The following is a 19,019-nucleotide window of genomic DNA, read 5'->3' on the forward strand; positions in this document are numbered from 1 at the left end:
CAGCTTGTAACCCCGCCCTGTTCGGTCACAGACCCAGAGAGGACCGGCATGGGCTCCCATGTCCGGGAAAATCGATTCCACGCCTCCGCCGCTGTCTGCTTCCCGTGCCCAGATCCCCCATGCCGATATCTTTGAGTAGAGGAGAGGGGGTTCCTTCTAGTGATTTCTGCCTCCACACTGTTCCAGAGGCCTGTGTGGGCCGGCTGTCAATAAGAGCAGGGTAGTTCATGAGGAAACCAGCAATTACCAGCTGTCTCTCTGTCCTCAGAGCAAGTGTGCAAGGGCCCTGAGTGACACTGCGTGAGCCAGACTGCTGTCTTAGCACTGGTGCTGCACTAACGGATTGATATTGAACTAGCTGCACTGTTTGTAACAGCACAGAGATTGCTTTACCCAGGATAACCCAGCCAATCCCTCCATCCCTTGTCATTGTACTTGGACTTAACTTGAATATTTTCCCCGTATATTTTGAACAAACCTCAAGCGCAGTTCTTTTCTTTACTAAAATACAGCAGAAGAGATGGAACATAAACTTTGTAAGCTCATGAAATATTTTTTTTTTAATATCCTTCAGATTTTGGATCGCACCCAGACCAATGTAATGCGGACAGGTTTTTGTGACAGCAGCAAAGCCTTTATGCAACGCAACCTTGTTTTAAATGGCGTTCCGCAAGTGCAATAAATATATATTTTTTTATTCCGATCTTTGTTGTGGTGATCCTTCAAATTTGAAATTTACAGCACTGAGATTTGTGTTTCTATTCCCAGCTTTTTGTTTTATGACCTTGCGTCTGAGCGGGAGATAACAGTCGAGTCAATCTTTTTATTTGATTGAATCCTGTATTTAAACGGGTAAATAAAATTGAGAACAAATGCTCATTTGCAATGACGTCTTCAAGAGTACCCATTCACACACCAAGGTGCTGCCATTCTGTTCTCTTTGTAGCTTCTGGAGTAAAGGTTTCTTTTTCCTATATCCAGTTAATATCTGCAAAAATAAAAGTGCTTTGTAACCTTGAATTCCATCTGAAGGATGGCTTTAGCCATAACCAATTTATTTTTTATGACTAAAACCCAGTTTCGACCTGAATAAAACCCCGTTTCTGACTTCTATCTAGAAAATTGTATTTGATTTGGCTGTTTTATCCTACATTACTTCCACCTGATTAAAAAACAAAGCCCCCCCCAACTTTGGAAAAATTAAGCTCTTACCTGAGATTGCAAACTAAATTCCTTAAAATTACACTGTGCTCTGAGTTGCAGCTATTATGGAGTGAGACTGGAACACAGATCTATGTAAGGGAAGATCTAGGAAAAATCTTATGAGTTGACAGTTAATTATAAAATCAATCTAAACATTAACTGGTAACCTCTTCAAATATTCTGGGATTTAAATTAGGCGGATAGGTACACTGTCACAAAGCTGGGGTCCTGGGGTTTATTCCAGACCCGGGTTGCTGTCTGCGTAGAGTTTGTACGCTCTCCCTGTGTTCCTGTGGGTTTCCTTCGGTTCTCCTGTTTCCTCCCACAATCCAAAGACATACTGGTAGGTTAGTTGTCTTCAGGGAAAGTTGGCACAGGTGTGTGTGTGTGTTTGTGTGTGCCCTGAAACGGGCTGGGTTCCTGTCTAGGGTGTATCCTGTCTTGTGCCCATTGCTTGCTGGGATAGGCTCTGGCTCTACCACAACACTGTTTTGGATCAAATGGTTAGAAAATGGATGAATAGAATTCGGTAATCACAGAAAGGTACCACATGAGAGAACACAATATGGTTCATCTTATTGTCTTCATTCATAGCCTCTAGTAGAACCAAGGAATGCATCTAGATTTTTCTGGAACGATATTAGGAAATCCACATCAACAGCATGACTGGCCAGCTGGTTCAGAACTTATTAAATCTTGTAGCCTATTAAAGTGTACACATCAAAACATTAACAAGTTACAGTTGTCAGTTCTGGAGCAGAAGTGTGTATAAGGTTATCCGCATCAGACAGGGAAAAGTTTGTAAGGGGCAGTAGTACATAATTGAGAGAATTCATGAATGACCTGACCTTTCATGTTTGAAATGAAACATGAAACAAGAATTAAAGAGCCCAACAGCATTGCACATAAGCCTAGAATCAAAGTTGTTTGCAGCTTAGGAAACCTGATATTGAAGCTATTAATAACTGTAACTTCAGACTCGTGATGCTGATGTGCAAAACCCAACATCACCACCTGCTATCTCTTTACAGTACAACTCTAAATAAACCATTTTTATCATTTTAATCAGCACATTATTGTATAGCAGCAGCTACATCACCCTGCGACTCTCAACTGGCAGCCCACTGAAGCTCAGCAGGTGTGAGCCTGGTCAGTACCTGGATGGGAGACCTCCTGGGAAAAACTAAGGTTGCTGCTGGAAGAGGTGTTAGTGGGACCAGTAGGGGGCGCTCACTTTGCGGCCTGTGAGGATCGCAATGCCCCAGTATAGTGGTGGGAACACTGTATTCTTAAAAGGGTGCAATCCTTAAGATGAGATGTAAAAGACCCAGGTATCCTGGCCACATTTTCCCCTGGCATTTACCAGTCAATAATCCCAATCTATCAAATAGCTTCACTCTGTTCTCCTCCCCACTGATAGCTGGTGTGTGGTGAGAGTACTGGTGCACTATGGCTGCTGTCACATCATCCAGGTGGGGCTGCACATTGGTGCTGGTGGTGGAGGGGAGTCCCCATTACCTGTAAAGCGCTTTTAATGGAGTGTCCAGAAAAGCACTATATAAGTTTAAGGAATAATATCTGTGAATTGGAGTAAGGCTGTGTGTTAAAAGCAGGCAGTCTGTATAGTGCAGTCAGGCTGTGCATACAGTGTGCTGTGTGTGTTGTGTATAGTGGAGTCAGGCTGTACTGACAGTGCGCTGTGTGTTGTGTATAGTGGAGTCAGGCTGTACTGACAGTGCGCTGTGTGTGTTGTGTATAGTGGAGTCAGGCTGTACTGACAGGGCAGTGTGTGTTGTGTATAGTGGAGTCAGGCTGTACTGACAGTGCGCTGTGTGTTGTGTATAGTGGAGTCAGGCTGTACTGACAGTGCGCTGTGTGTGTTGTGTATAGTGCAGTCAGGCTGTACTGACAGTGCGCTGTGTTGTGTATAGTGGAGTCAGGCTGTACTGACAGTGCGCTGTGTGTGTTGTGTATAGTGGAGTCAGGCTGTACTGACAGTGCACTGTGTGTGTTGTGTATAGTGGAGTCAGGCTGTACTGACAGTGCGCTGTGTGTGTTGTGTATAGTGCAGTCAGGCTGTACTGACAGTGCGCTGTGTGTGTTGTGTATAGTGCAGTCAGGCTGTACTGACAGTGCGCTGTGTGTGTTGTGTATAGTGCAGTCAGGCTGTACTGACAGTGCGCTGTGTGTGTTGTGTATAGTGGAGTCAGGCTGTACTGACAGTGCGCTGTGTGTGTTGTGTATAGTGGAGTCAGGCTGTACTGACAGTGCGCTGTGTGTTGTGTATAGTGGAGTCAGGCTGTACTGACAGTGCGCTGTGTGTGTTGTGTATAGTGGAGTCAGGCTGTACTGACAGGGCAGTGTGTGTTGTGTATAGTGGAGTCAGGCTGTACTGACAGTGCGCTGTGTGTTGTGTATAGTGGAGTCAGGCTGTACTGACAGTGCGCTGTGTGTGTTGTGTATAGTGCAGTCAGGCTGTACTGACAGTGCGCTGTGTTGTGTATAGTGGAGTCAGGCTGTACTGACAGTGCGCTGTGTGTGTTGTGTATAGTGGAGTCAGGCTGTACTGACAGTGCGCTGTGTGTGTTGTGTATAGTGGAGTCAGGCTGTACTGACAGTGCACTGTGTGTGTTGTGTATAGTGCAGTCAGGCTGTACTGACAGTGCGCTGTGTGTGTTGTGTATAGTGCAGTCAGGCTGTACTGACAGTGCGCTGTGTGTGTTGTGTATAGTGGAGTCAGGCTGTGCATACAGTGCGCTGTGTGTGTTGTGTATAGTGGAGTCAGGCTGTACTGACAGTGCGCTGTGTGTGTTGTGTATAGTGCAGTCAGGCTGTACTGACAGTGCGCTGTGTGTGTTGTGTATAGTGGAGTCAGGCTGTACTGACAGTGCGCTGTGTGTGTTGTGTATAGTGCAGTCAGGCTGTACTGACAGTGCGCTGTGTGTGTTGTGTATAGTGCAGTCAGGCTGTACTGACAGTGCGCTGTGTGTGTTGTGTATAGTGGAGTCAGGCTGTACTGACAGTGCGCTGTGTGTGTTGTGTATAGTGCAGTCAGGCTGTACTGACAGTGCGCTGTGTGTGTTGTGTATAGTGGAGTCAGGCTGTACTGACAGTGCGCTGTGTGTGTTGTGTATAGTGGAGTCAGGCTGTACTGACAGTGCGCTGTGTGTGTTGTGTATAGTGCAGTCAGGCTGTACTGACAGTGCGCTGTGTGTGTTGTGTATAGTGGAGTCAGGCTGTACTGACAGTGCGCTGTGTGTGTTGTGTATAGTGGAGTCAGGCTGTACTGACAGTGCGCTGTGTGTGTTGTGTATAGTGCAGTCAGGCTGTACTGACAGTGCGCTGTGTGTGTTGTGTATAGTGGAGTCAGGCTGTACTGACAGTGCGCTGTGTGTGTTGTGTATAGTGGAGTCAGGCTGTACTGACAGTGCGCTGTGTGTGTTGTGTATAGTGCAGTCAGGCTGTACTGACAGTGCGCTGTGTGTGTTGTGTATAGTGGAGTCAGGCTGTACTGACAGTGCGCTGTGTGTGTTGTGTATAGTGCAGTCAGGCTGTACTGACAGTGCGCTGTGTGTGTTGTGTATAGTGCAGTCAGGCTGTACTGACAGGGCAGTGTGTGTCTTGCAGGGCAGTGTGCGCTTCATGAAGCTGCTCCTGGCTCGCAGGGCGGACTGGCTGCAGAAGGACCTGGAGGAGATGACCCCTCTGCACCTGAGCACCCGGCACCGCAGCCCCAAGTGCCTGGCCCTGCTGCTGAAATACATGGCTCCTGGGGAGGTGGACACCCAGGACAAGAACAAGGTGATAGGCAGGCCCACCGCGAAACACGCCTTGCAGGTGCTATCAGAAGAATGCTAAGACGTTATTGAAAATAGACTGCATGGTGGCGCAGTGGTTAGCACACAGTGCTCGGGCTCGGGGTTCAGTTTTGTACCCGGGTTGCTGTCTGCCTGGAGTTTATACATTCTTCCTGTGTTTGTTTGAGTTTTCTCCCACAGACCAAAGACATACGGGGAGGTTAATTGGCTTCTGGGAAGACTGGCCCTGATGTGTGTCTGTCTGTCTGTCTGTCTGTCTGTCTGTCTGTCTGTCTGTCTGTCTGTCTGTCTGTCTGTCTGTCTGTCTGTCTGTCTGTCTGTCTGTCTGTCTGTCTGTCTGTCTGTCTGTCTGTCTGTCTGTCTGTCTGTCTGTCTGTCTGTCTCAATGTGTGCTGTGCGATGGACTGACGTCCTGCCCAGGGTGTACCCTGGGTATTTCTTTTGCTAGGCTCCGGCTCCCCCTCGACCCTGAATGGGAAGAATTTGCTGGCACGGCCTTGATTTCATTGTTAATGTGCAGGCAGAAGTAAGCGAACAGCTGTGAGAGGCAGCCAGACATCTTGTCCTGTGGTTGATTTGGATTGGAGTTTCTTTGAACCCCCCGTAGTAAGGATTAGGGGTCCCATTGAAGTTTCGCTTGTGGAATTCGACACACGTCGGCTCTGCTTTGTCCCAGATGTTCGGGCTCGGGGGTTCTGTGGGATCTCGGAGGTCATGTGCAAGTCAGCCATCACCGCCACACACCGCAATTAACACAGCCTGAGATGTGCGAGCTGCTCTCAAGTTGCAGGAAGGATGTGAACTCTCATAAAACAACTTCGAATAAAAGCATTTCTTTTTCGTTTAATAAAACTCAGCTGCCCGGGCTTGGCGTACACACGGAGTTTCAGCAACGACCTGTGCAGGGAGAGTTTTAACCTTCTGAGCTTAAACTCTCCAGCCCCTGGCCGGTCCGACACTCTGTGTTGCTAATCATGCGGAAAATATACAAGACAGAGCTGTTAACTGGACTGAGAGTTCATGGCATAGTCTGCATGTACATTAAAAAAGTAACAAGTAACAGGTTTATTCCATGCTGAAAAGATAAGAAAGAAAACACAGTGTTTCAGCCGTGGGGCTTTCTTCAGGTGTCACAAACCTATTACTTGTTCCTTTGCAGCCTACGCATCCTGATGCAGCTCCCCACCTGAACTACTTTTAAAAAGTATATTAAAAATGGAAAATCCAGAACTGGCAACCCACTTAAATTATTTTTGTCCTCCTCGGTGTGGGTGTTTATTGTGAGGTGTCCTGGGCATTGCCAAGTGACGGTTCCACCCTGGTGCTGAAAGACCCTCTGAACACTACTTGGTTGTGTCCTACTGCACGCAGAGTGATAGATACAGTACTCACCATGTGCAGGCCAAATGTGCAAAGCCAGTAGCTGCTAATTGTTAAGATTTTTTTTAATTCAAAGGAACAGCCTTAATAATAAACAGCGCCCCCACCCCCACCACCTCGCTGGTAAATAGAGCGGATTTTGAACCCACAGCTGGGGTTCGCACAGACCCAGTGGAAAATAAGGTGGTGCTTTTCACTCCCATCAGCGCCAAACCTGTATTTAACTCTGTTTGGGAACGGGCTCACTGGCCGAGCTGAGAGCACAGAAGCGAACCTGTTTCTTGTGGATGCGTCTGTGTAAAAAAATGGAACAGGCAAAGGTTTAGTCCATGCTGAAAAGATAACGTTTTCAGCTGAAAAGATACAACGTTTCGTGACACCTGAAGAAGGCTCCACAGCCGAAACATTGTGTCTCTTCTCTTTTCAGCATGGAATATACCTTTACCTCTTCCTTTGCAGCCTACGCGTGCTGACGCAGCTCCCTGCTTGAACTTTTAAATAAAGGAACAGGTAGTGGGGTTTATTCCATGCTGAAAAGAAAAGAAAGGAAACACAACATTTTGGCTGTGGAGCCTTCTTCAGGTGTAAGGAAAAATGTTGTGTTTCCTTTCTTCTCTTTTCAGCATGTAATAAACCTTTATCTGTTCCTTTGCAGCCTACGCATGCTGACGCAGCTCCCTGCTTGAACTGTTTAAATAAAGATTGACCGATGTGCCTTTCAGTCCGGGGCATGCTGGGTAATTGTCTTTAAGTGATAACCTGGGAGTGTGATGCAAAACCGATCAAAATGATCCACAAACACACCAACACTGAGGCTGTGGGCTGCTTAGATCGTGCAGTTCCCGTCACGCCACGCTCTGAGCACCTCCGCACAGGAGACGCAGTGTTTCGGTGCTGCTATTGTCTGCTTGCAGTAGCTGGCCCTTGATGAAGACACGTCCCCTTCATTTTGCGAGATGAGCCATCTTTATTTCTCTCCAGTTCCTTTTTTTGTCTTGCTGTTGTTGAAAAAGGAACAAGCGGGTATTTTTTTTCGGTTAGCAGCCAGCGGTTTGCGTAATGCTAGGGTTTCCCCTCCCACTCCCGGTTCTTATTTTATTAAAGTAAGTCTGTTGCTTAACTGGCCAAGGCTGACAGTAGTCTCACTGGGGATTTGAACTGCGCTGTGAGGAGGGCCAGGGCAGGCCGGCGCTTCGGCACCTGGCTTGTCGCCCGAGGTGCTGCGGGGTGTGGAGGGAGAGCGTGGGGCCCGGCGCTCGTGAAGCTCGGCGGGTGACCCCGCTCTCGTGTCGGCCCCTGCAGCAGACAGCCCTGCACTGGAGCGCCTACTACAACCACCCCGAGCACGTCAAGCTGCTCATCAAGCACGACTCCAACATCGGCATCCCTGACGTCGAGGGCAAGATCCCCCTGCACTGGGCCGCCCACAACAAGGACCCCAGCGCCACACACACTGTGCGCTGCATCCTGGTGAGTCCACCGTACCGAGCGGGCTGGGCGGTGCCCATGCCCCTGGCTCCTCTCGTGACATCCCCCACGCCTCTCGTCTGTGCTCCTGATGCGTCTTTCGGTGGAGGGACCCTTATTTTGGTGACCCTGTTTATTGACTGTGTGCTTTTGCAGAGATCAAAGCCAAGGCCCAATGAACAATGCTGTGTTTTTTTATTTTTCTGACTGAGATAGTTAGCCACCCCCCGAGGTAGAGGGGAAAGCCCAGAATTGCTGGCAACGGCTCTGATCTTTGGGGTTCAGTGCCGTGCTTTTCCTCCGACCCGCCACCTTTGGATTCGTGGCCGAGCAGCTGTGGTGTCCGTGTTGGCGACGTCGGCCGCCCCACTCCCCCTGCAAGACAGACAGCACGGCGCTGTGGCGCGATTTCACTCCACTCGACATCCACAGCCGAGCGCAGAAGAGGGGGGGGGGCCTATCCTGGTCCGGCCCAGCTGATGACAGGCACCCCTAGGGTGGAGGAGGCTGGAAGGACCACTTGGATTGGACAGAGTGATGAAGCCAATTCATAGATGGGGATTATTAGGAGGCCATGATTGGTAAAGACCAATGGGAAATTTGGCCAGGATGCTGGAGTAACACCCCTACTCTTTTCGTGAAACATCCTGAGATTTTTAATGACCACAGAGAGTCAGGAACTTGGTTTTACGTCTCATCTGAACGACGGCCCCTTTTTACAGTATAGTGTCCCTGTCCCTATACTGGGGTATTAGGATCCACCCAGACTGCAAGGTGAGCGCCCTCTACTGGTCCCCACCAGCTGAGCTTCAGTGGGCTGCCAGTTGTGAGTTGCAGGGTGATATAGCTGCTGGCAAAAATCAGAAAACAGTGCAGCCTAAGATTGTGTATTATGCTAGTTGGCCAAGAATTTTGTTTTGATTAGATACAATACTACTACTACTATAACAATAATAATAGTTGTAGCAAATCGCCTATCATTTCCTCTAGGGCCAATGGAAGTGCTATCTTATCATATATAAGATCATGTCCTGATTGATTTATGATGTCTGACTCACCCCCTCTGTGAAATATTGTTTTGAAATACATCAATAGTTTCAATACAACTATACCTTTAACATCCCAATCTGTGAACGTTCAGCATTTAACATCAGGTCTGTGCAGTTTGGGGATTTTAAAGTGTGCTTTATTTCAGCGCTGTAGCTTAACCAAGTTGAATATTATTATTGATTCATCTGTAATCTTAATAATAAGGTGTCTACCACAATCTTAGTACTTAAATGAGAATATTTGCTTCGCAGTCATAGATTTGTTAAAATTGCCTTTTGTCTTCTGAGCACTCAAATTAATTCGTCCCTTTTCCAATTAGCTGTTCCAAAGACAGGAAAGGTGGCAGTGAGAGTAAAAAGCATGGGACATTTTACAGCCTCAGCTCAATATCATCCCATAGGTTGCAGTTGGTGGAAATGATCAGATCATTTCATCTGGGTGTTTCCTCTGCTTTGCATGACTGCATCTGAGATGTGTTGACAAGAAACTGAGGAATAACTGTTTGTCGTGCACACACAGAGTTGGTTTATGTACTGAAGCATTTCTGAAAAGATAATATTGAACAACCGCCTTAGGCACTAGACCTAGATCTACGACAACTGGCTTTCCAGGCTGCAAGGACTCAGCTCGTTCAGCCTGTTACATTTTCATTCAAGAAAATACTGTATGTCACCACCTGCTTGTATCAATGTTGTATTTGAGAACTGACACGAAAACCTTGTTTTTGGTTGTTGTAGTAATATATTTAGGTAAACAGGTATAAAAGTTCAGATGGGTGTTAGCAGGGGTTAGCATTGCTGCCTCTCAGTGCTGGGGCCCTGGGTTCAAGTCTGGATGTAGTTTGCTATCTGTGTGGAGTTTGTGTGTTCTCCCCCGTGTCCATGTGAGTTTCCTCTGAGCGCTCTGGTTTCCTCCCGCAGTCCGGAGATATTCGGATAGGTTAATTGGCTTCTGGGAAAACTGGAACAGGTGTAAGTGTGTGTCTGTGATCAGTGTCTATTCCAGGGTGTTTCCCACCATGCGTCTATTGCTTGCTGGGTTATGCTCTGGCTCCCCCTGCACTGGATAAAGCAGTTTAGAAGATGGATGGATGAAACTTTCATATGATTTCTGAAGTCTGAAGCTGACCGGTAAAATTCCTGTGTGGCCACTAAATGTTTTGCTTGTGCGCCAAGCTAAAATGGCCACGCTCAGGCTGCGGCCTGTACCAACCAGCATTGGAGCTGGCAGTGACTCAGAGCTTGCGTCTGGTGTCGGTTAAGCAGGTTGTGGAGTTCGGAAGAGCACGTTGTGTACGGGTGGTGTGATAAACAATGACTCCGCGCCTCGCCGTGTTGTGTGTGAGCCCCCGCTGTGCGTGTGTGTGCTCCGTAGGAGGCTGCCCCCACAGAGTCCCTCCTGAACTGGCAGGACTACGAGGGCCGCACACCGCTGCACTTCGCGGTTGCCGATGGCAACGAGGCGGTGGTGGCCGTGCTGACATCGTACGAGGGCTGCAGCGTCACCGCCTACGACAATCTGTTCAGGACCCCCCTGCACTGGGCTGCTCTCCTGGGTGAGTGAGCGAGTGAGGGCATCGGTTCCCAGGCGCCTTCGTTCAGTTCCACACACAACCGCTTCCCTTTGACACAGTCCCCGTTTTATTTTGTAACGGAAGTGAAGTCGCCGATTGTGTGGCTTTTCATAGCGTCACAGAGAAACGCATCCATCAGCGTTAGCTCGGCACATCTGAGAACAGCAGATATCACTTAAAACAGGGAAGTTATCAGGTGCCACTGCCTGGTCATGGGACGTTTGCGCATTAGCAAAGATTTTAATCTGATGGATATGGATTAAGCCAGAGGTCTCACAATCTGGTCCTGGAGAGCTCCAGTCCACTTATTCTTATCACCCTGAATCACCTGTTATTTACAGATTAGGATCACTCGTTAAGCAATCGATCTATTATGCGAGTCATGTTTCAATGAAAGGAACACGGGTCTCTGAGGGCTAAATAATTTTCTGAGTTTTATGAGCAAACCACCAGTTTGATGGGTTTGGTTGATATTTAATTGTCCCAGGCCTTTAGAAACTGGTGATTTAAAGAAGAGAAATGTAATTTCCAATTCACTTGTCACATGAGCTGCTAGTATTGTTTATACAGAAATGTTTTTGACAGAGGCTGTGAAGCTGTTCTGACTGATTTATCCAAGACTAAAATTATATTCTGAATCTTCTGCGTTTCTGTGAAAGGTGCAAATTTGGATTTTTCTGATTGTTTCTCACCATAGTAATTTAAAGATTCAAATTTAACCATAGCCAATAGTATTATAGTTTTGGATCTTTAGCAGGTGTTTGTTCGGAGAAAAAAAAGCTGAAAGTTCTTGCTTAATTTCTTTATTGTCCCCACTGGAAATTTGGTTTGCGGGCAGGTAAGAAAAACCATAACAGAATTCATTTAAGGCATCTTGAATCCATGAACAGATAAAAAAACATACTGTACGTGGATAAGATTACCAAACAAGTCTGAAGTTTTAACTAATTGTCACAATTTAAAATAGTAAAATAAAGATGTTGGGTCATTGGGGATTGAACTAGATACCTAAGATACATGATACATGAAATAAAATATTATACATGAAATAAAATTATCAATTACATGTGCAAACTGAGCAGGTTAATACCTGTGGGAATAAAGGATAACTTTGTTTTATTGCTTTTAAATTGACGCCGTAATGGGAAGAGCTCACATTCACTGTGCAAATGATTAGATTGACTTCCACACTATTAGCTTGGTATACATGTCTACCAGCTGTAGCTGGTGTTTGACGATACCGTCGCTGGTTACCTTAATTTTCCTGCTCATTTTGTATTGCGTGTATGAAGGTTACCAAACCAGACACCCATAGTGAATGTTAGATTTCAGAAAAGTTCTGCTGAAAAGGGCCTTCATTGTACTTACATGATTAAAATTAAAATATATTAAAAGCAGAGTTTTCTCAGGAAGAACAATTGCTGTTGGCTCTTAAATACTGTATGGCTTCTGTATTTTTCTAAAAGGTTAGCTTTGCCAAGACGTTTGTAACTGCTGACAATTTCAGCTTCTTGCCTGGGTTATGGCGTTTGAACTTGCGCAGGTGACTCCAGAAACGTTTCGGCATGAAGACAGCGCTGTGCCCTTATGTGACTGTGTGTTAAAGCTTGTGTGCGTGTGCCCAGGACATGCCCGCATCGTGCACCTGCTCCTGGAGAGGAACAAGTCTGGCACCATCCTCTCTGACAGCCAGGGAGCCACCCCACTACACTACAGCGCCCAGAGCAACTTCGCGGTGAGAGCTGCTCTTATTTTCATTCATGTGTGTGTGTCTGACTCTCTCCTGTCAGGACACAGTTTCAGTGTGTGTGTCTGACTGTCTCCTGTCGGGACACAGTTTGATTGCGTGTGTGTCTGACTTTCTTCTGTCAGGACACAGTTTCAGTGTGTGTGTCTGACTCTCTCCTGTCGGGACACAGTTTCAGTGTGTGTGTCTGACTCTCTCCTGTCAGGACACAGTTTCAGTGTGTGTGTCTGACTCTCCTGTCAGGACACAGTTTCAGTGTGTGTGTCTGACTCTCTCCTGTCGGGACACAGTTTCAGTGTGTGTGTCTGACTCTCTCCTGTCGGGACACAGTTTCAGTGTGTGTGTCTGACTCTCTCCTGTTGGGACACAGTTTCAGTGTGTGTCTGACTCTCTCCTGTCGGGACAGTTTCAGTGTGTGTGTCTGACTCTCTCCTGTCAGGACACAGTTTCAGTGTGTGTGTCTGACTCTCTCCTGTTGGGACACAGTTTCAGTGTGTGTGTCTGACTCTCCTGTCAGGACACAGTTTCAGTGTGTGTGTGTCTGACTCTCCTGTCAGGACACAGTTTCATTGTGTGTGTCTGACTCTCTCCTGTCGGGACACAGTTTCAGTGTGTGTGTGTCTGACTCTCTCCTGTCGGGACACAGTTTCAGTGTGTGTCTGACTCCCTCCTGTCGGGACAGTTTCAGTGTGTGTGTCTGACTCTCTCCTGTCAGGACACAGTTTCAGTGTGTGTGTCTGACTTTCTCCTGTCAGGACACAGTTTCATTGTGTGTGTCTGACTTTCTCCTGTCAGGACACAGTTTCAGTGTGTGTGTCTGACTCTCTCCTGTCGGGACACAGTTTCAGTGTGTGTGTCTGACTCTCTCCTGTCAGGACACAGTTTCAGTGTGTGTGTCTGACTTTCTCCTGTCAGGACACAGTTTCATTGTGTGTGTCTGACTTTCTCCTGTCAGGACACAGTTTCAGTGTGTGTGTCTGACTCTCTCCTGTCGGGACACAGTTTCAGTGTGTGTGTCAGACTCTCTCCTGTTGGGACACAGTTTCAGTGTGTGTGTCTGACTCTCCTGTCAGGACACAGTTTCAGTGTGTGTGTCTGACTCTCTCCTGTCGGGACACAGTTTCAGTGTGTGTGTCTGACTCTCTCCTGTCGGGACACAGTTTCAGTGTGTCTGTCTGACTCTCTCCTGTCGGGACACAGTTTCAGTGTGTGTGTGTCTGACTCTCTCCTGTCGGGACACAGTTTCAGTGTGTGTGTGTCTGACTCTCTCCTGTCGGGACACAGTTTCATTGTGTGTGTGTCTGACTCTCTCCTGTCAGGACACAGTTTCAGTGTGTGTGTCTGACTCTCTCCTGTCGGGACACAGTTTCAGTGTGTGTGTCTGACTCTCTCCTGTCGGGACACAGTTTCAGTGTGTGTGTGTCTGACTTTCTCCTGTCGGGACACAGTTTCATTGTGTGTGTGTCTGACTCTCTCCTGTCAGGACACAGTTTCATTGTGTGTGTGTCTGACTCTCTCCTGTCAGGACACAGTTTCAGTGTGTGTGTCTGACTCTCTCCTGTCGGGACACAGTTTCAGTGTGTGTGTGTCTGACTCTCCTGTCGGGACAGTTTCAGTGTGTGTGTCTGACTCTCCTGTCGGGACAGTTTCAGTGTGTGTGTCTGACTCTCTCCTGTCGGGACACAGTTTCAGTGTGTGTGTGTCTGACTCTCCTGTCGGGACAGTTTCAGTGTGTGTGTCTGACTCTCTCCTGTCGGGACAGTTTCAGTGTGTGTGTCTGACTCTCTCCTGTCAGGACACAGTTTCAGTGTGTGTGTCTGACTCTCTCCTGTCAGGACACAGTTTCAGTGTGTGTGTCTGACTCTCTCCTGTCAGGACACAGTTTCAGTGTGCGTCTCTCTCTCATCAGGACACAGTTTCAGTGAGTCTATCTCTCTCTCTCTCATCAGGACACAGTAGCAGTGTTCCTGCAACACCACTCTGTAAAGGACGACCCAGATCTGGAGGGCCGTACAGCCTTCATGTGGGCTGCTGGGAAGGGTAGCGATGATGTAATCAGGACCATGCTGGACCTCAAAGCTGACATTGACATCAACATGACTGACAAATATGGAGGCACTGGTGAGCATTTCTGCAGAACTGCAGGGGAGCCGGGGAATCTTGCCACATGGGCTCAGGGCCCACGATCTCAGGGTCATGGGTTCAAGGGCGTTTTAAAGACACGACGGTTTTAGCCTTCAGCAAGGCACTGTGTGCTTTTTAGTGTATAAATGGACTCCAGCTGTTCTCAATGAAGGGGTGAGTCTGTCTCCTATTCCATCCTGAATAAGGCATGTACTCTCAGCTGCCTCTTCATAAACCTCAGCACCCTGAGTCTCCCAAGTCTGCCAAAAAAGAAAGTCAAGCAGGAGAGTCCCTGAGAAATAAATGAAACCAATTTGGTGCTAACGAAGTTGTATCAGTTTTCCATTAGAAACATTAACAATCACAGAAACACCTGTTGGGAGCAGATTTAACTTGTCTTCAGGGCAAGCACAGAAAAATGCCATCAGTTAATGACAGCTGCAGTTAGATATTATTCAGTTTTTAGCCTCAGACAACATGCTGCGAAACATTATTGCTCTTCTTACCGTATCTGTATCTTCTATTTATTACATTACTGTGTTTTATTAAAATTGAAAAATTATGTGGCCAAAAATATTTTAGGCAGGGCATTTTAAGAATTGTATTCTCAAGAGAGGTCTATACCGCATCCTTGAATGTGTCTTTTGCCAGCCCCAAATCCTGCCCATCTCTTGGTGCAAATTTGTGAGAAAAAAAATTGTATTGCACCGATCGAGCCATGGAGTGATCGAAGCCTTTTGACACGGAGTTACAGGACCACTGATTTACACTACCGTTCTTTCACGGCATAGTCGGTAGATGTTACAACTGTAAGGCGTCCACTTTCCGATTCTGCCAGGGAGGGGGGATTCAGATTAAAGCACCTGAGTGGGGTCTTGTTGTCTCGGAACAGTGTGGCAACGTAGCTCAAGCTCAACTGAAAAAAAGGCAGATTTCTTCTGAGAAGACGAGGCTGATGACATGTCTGCCTCTCCTGCGTGGTTCTTCCTTGGGATTCACAGTTTCCCTGGCGCAGTGGTTTGTATTATCAGCAGCTGTGCGTGCTGAGACCATGTTCAGCCAGTAGCACGCGGTAGCGATGTCTGTGACCCTCCTTTATAAGAATGATAGATAATGACGGAAAGATGAAAGCATTTCCAAAGCAATGATCTGAACCGCAACTGTGAACGGACTTGTGGTTCTCATTAACGTGACTCACAAGAGTAAGAATCAACTGCATTGTTTAGGCGGCGACACTGTCTTTCCCTGGTAGTAAATGCTAATTGAATCGCTGAATAGTTCTGTCAGTTCTGCTCTTGTTGCGCCTTTAAATGCTAGGGGCCTATTTGCGCTCATCTGTCGCCACCTAGTGGACAGATGTCCTGAGCTCTGAGGAAGGGAGCCTGCTCGTTTCTCCAGACCTCGCTCGGGCCGAGACTCCTGCTGTGCCTGGCAGGACCGTGACGCGGGGCGCTCGGAGTGCGGCAGGCAGCTATTCGGGGGAAACGAGCGGCCGTGTTGTGGACTAGGGGGCGGAAGCTGCACGTGGGAGCCTCCGTGCAGGCGGGAGTCAGTTCCTGTCCAGTCCCTTAGCAGACCAACGCGTTCACAGACCCAGCTGGCCATCGGGGCCTGTGCCGTGCGAGGGGTGACGCGGAAGCTCACGGCGTTGCGTAGCGCCGCCCCTTGCCAGGCTCCCTCCAGCGCGCTCATGCCCGTAGCCTGCAGGAGGTGACCCTTGCAAGCTGCAGGACGGGACCAGTGCCCATGAGCAAAGCGGGGCCACCCCTGCGTTGGTACAGTACTGTGCCCTCTTCTCTCTTACCACGCAGCCTGCAACAGAACTAGCAGGAGTAACAGAAGCCTCCCTCTTTCTGAAACCAGCCTGGCACTGCCCGCCCTCAGCTCCATGGTGGAACTCTGCCAGCGGTGGATGACAGAAGTGGGCTGGGTCAGGGGAAAGTGACATAAGGTCACGCTCACAAACCGACGGCGGCAGCCGTCAGCTGGCCAGAGCTCCTTGCCAGAGGAATGCTCTGCCCTCGCCCTCCCCACATGAGCCGGGCAGGCCCGCTGGCAGTGATGTCAGGGATGAGCCGCCGGGCAGGACGAATGGCGCACTGTGGTCTGTGCGGGGCTTCTCTCCGAGCTGCCGGGCAGCGTGGACATTCCGCACGTGGGCGCGCGATTTGTGTTTGTGTGCGTGGGCACTGCGTGCGTGACTTTGAGTTACCCACCAAGCCACATCGTGTGAAAAAAAGCGGCTTTTCTTCTGGCTTAGACACCAGATCATCTCAAAAGCAGCACGTGAGAGGATGGCATGCAGCCCAAAGTGTTTCATTTCTCTGTAACCGTATAGCCAGTACTGGATGAACTGTGAAAAACCCCCTGCAGGCAGGAAATTGCCTTGAATGCCCTGTTAAAAAAGACGGTTTAGAGTGGGCAGAACTCCCTAGCCTATACGTCTCTGGAATGACCCTGAACACAGAGAGACCATGCAAACTCCACACGGACTGATGCCCCAAGCTGGAATTTAATCCAGAATCCTAGGATCCGAGTGCTAACTACCAAGCCAACCAGTACAACTGTTAGGATCTTTGAAAACAAATCCTTCTTACTCGCTACTCTTACAGCACTAATTTACATTTGTGCAGCTCATTTCGTTTTATGCTGTTACAATCTCAAAACCAGTTTATATGGATGATATGAAAGATAAGACATTAACTTCATCGAGCTCATTTATACAGATTAGTATAATAAACAGAAGATGTATATAAATAATCTTGTTGAAATTCATGTCTTCAAAGCACTTGAGGAATATTTCCTAAAGTGGGAATCTGTAAGAAACCAGACAATTAGTTAATATACTTCTTTTAAACCACCTTGGGCAAATTCATTCAAAAGTTGTGAATTACAAGAAGAGATGATTGGTGTTTAATTTTTTTCAGTAGCAGTCTACATTTTTTCTGTCACGGAAAAACGGACTTTTGGCAATCCGTAATATACAGTATACAGCATCTCCATACCTTTGAAATGCCCTAATTAATGATTCGGGTGTCATTTGTTTGCAGTACCTAGGCTGACGCGGATCACGCTAAATGTGTTTGTGTCTTTAAACTAGATTTGATTTACATTTGCACACTTTAGTGCATATTACACTGCCGCTATATGAAGTGAATCACCTTTATATAAATGCACAGGGAAACTCGCGTGATGATATCGCATGCTGTTTTAAAAAAAGTATCGGACGAATAATCCATTAATACTGCAGCCTACAAATGTGGAAACGTGATTCAAATCATTTAAAGATGATTTTCAGTTATCAGTGATTCATAGCGGAACCAGCATGTGGATTGAAGCCTAAATAGGCTAATTGAATACAACGTATCACATTTGGCAGTTAGCAAAGTTGTAATGGCTTTCTCTAATGTTAAGTGGTATCTGATTAGTTACAGAGGGTTTAAGGGAAAGTTGGATTCAGATAGAATTCAGTGTAGGGAATTCTACACTGTCTAGGTTTCAAAAGGGGTGACATCACTTCTGTAGCACGCTCGGTGCCTCTGATTCCTGTTCCTCTGTCCTGGAAAGACCACTGGCCAAGTGTAGAGCATGTGACTGAGGGAGGCAGGATCGCAGGACTGCTGGATATGAAATGTAAAGAGTAAAGATCACAAAGTTTGGCTGGAATTTGATTTGTTTGTAAGAGAGCGGGATTTTAAATTCTGTTTCTAAATTGTAATACTGTATATATCAACTGGTATCTCCTGTCAAAGACTGTCAAGGGCACTGCTTTAGGTTCAGGACACAGAGCTCCTGAAGGAGGAGGATTAGCAGGGGAGACAGTGAGCACGGTATGGCACTGGCCGAAGCAGTGCAGAAGTCAGAGGTCAAACACCTGGGAAACAGTACATCCTTTGCCCATGAGTCTTCAGTTCTGTCCTGCCTGCGATCAGGCCGGGAAGGGTCCCTGTGAGAGGTTTCCATACGGTCTTCTCGAGGAAGGGAGGCTCTCCACTCTTCCTTCCAGTTTCCATGGCGGTGTGGGCCTGGCAGCCCTGCCACCCTTGGAGGGTGGGTGCCGACATCGCTGGCTGGGCGGCTGGCAGCTCCGGGGTCCGCTCACAGAGGCTCCATTGTGAGGGTCTGCGCCGCAGGCAGCATCCTCCCTGCCGGGGCTGCGGCCGGAAGCCGGGGAGTACAAGACAGCTTGTGTACGTCCAGCAGCTCCGCGCTGGGGCTACGCCTCACAGGGCTGAGGAGACGCTCTGGGAAAGCAAGGAGGCCGACGCTCCGCTTCAGTGACGGCTCGGTTTTCCTGTGCGAGCCCACGCCTGCATTTCAGCACGTGCTTGCCAGTGCCCCTGTTTCCGTGCCATACCCATGGGTGGGTGTGACCTTTGCTCGGCCCGCGGTGCTGCTGTGTGCTGCACTCTAGGAAGGAGAGGGTGAGAGCAGGGTTTGTCATGGGAAAGCTAGGAGAGAACAGCCACAGCTTGGGTCTGGTGGCACAGGGTAGCCATTCCAGGACTGAAGGAGCACCAAGGTGCCTAAGCCACTTTAACATGCTTGGGGAAGTGGCCAAGGCTCGTTGGTTTAAGGTCCCACTGAGGAGTGGTACAAGTTGTATTCGTTCAGAGGTTCATGTGTGAGGAGTCATGCAAGAGGCGTTTTTGACTCT

The 19,019-nt window shown here is 47.9% G+C and overlaps 1 protein-coding gene across 1 annotated transcript in view; it reads left to right on the forward strand.

Annotated features, from left to right (window-relative positions):
- invs (inversin) overlaps window positions 1-19,019 on the forward strand; it is an 82,973-nt gene that overhangs the window by 35,622 nt on the left and 28,332 nt on the right. The window contains exons 5-9 of the mRNA XM_088928857.1: window positions 4,831-5,004; window positions 7,704-7,871; window positions 10,293-10,473; window positions 12,117-12,226; window positions 14,188-14,359. Coding sequence (XP_088784983.1) covers window positions 4,831-5,004; window positions 7,704-7,871; window positions 10,293-10,473; window positions 12,117-12,226; window positions 14,188-14,359 — 805 coding nt within the window. The remainder of the gene's footprint in view (window positions 1-4,830; window positions 5,005-7,703; window positions 7,872-10,292; window positions 10,474-12,116; window positions 12,227-14,187; window positions 14,360-19,019) is intronic.

The sequence above is a fragment of the Atractosteus spatula genome, chromosome 12 (genome assembly GCF_055471065.1).
Source record: "Atractosteus spatula isolate fAtrSpa1 chromosome 12, fAtrSpa1.hap1, whole genome shotgun sequence".
Lineage (NCBI taxonomy): Eukaryota > Metazoa > Chordata > Actinopteri > Semionotiformes > Lepisosteidae > Atractosteus > Atractosteus spatula.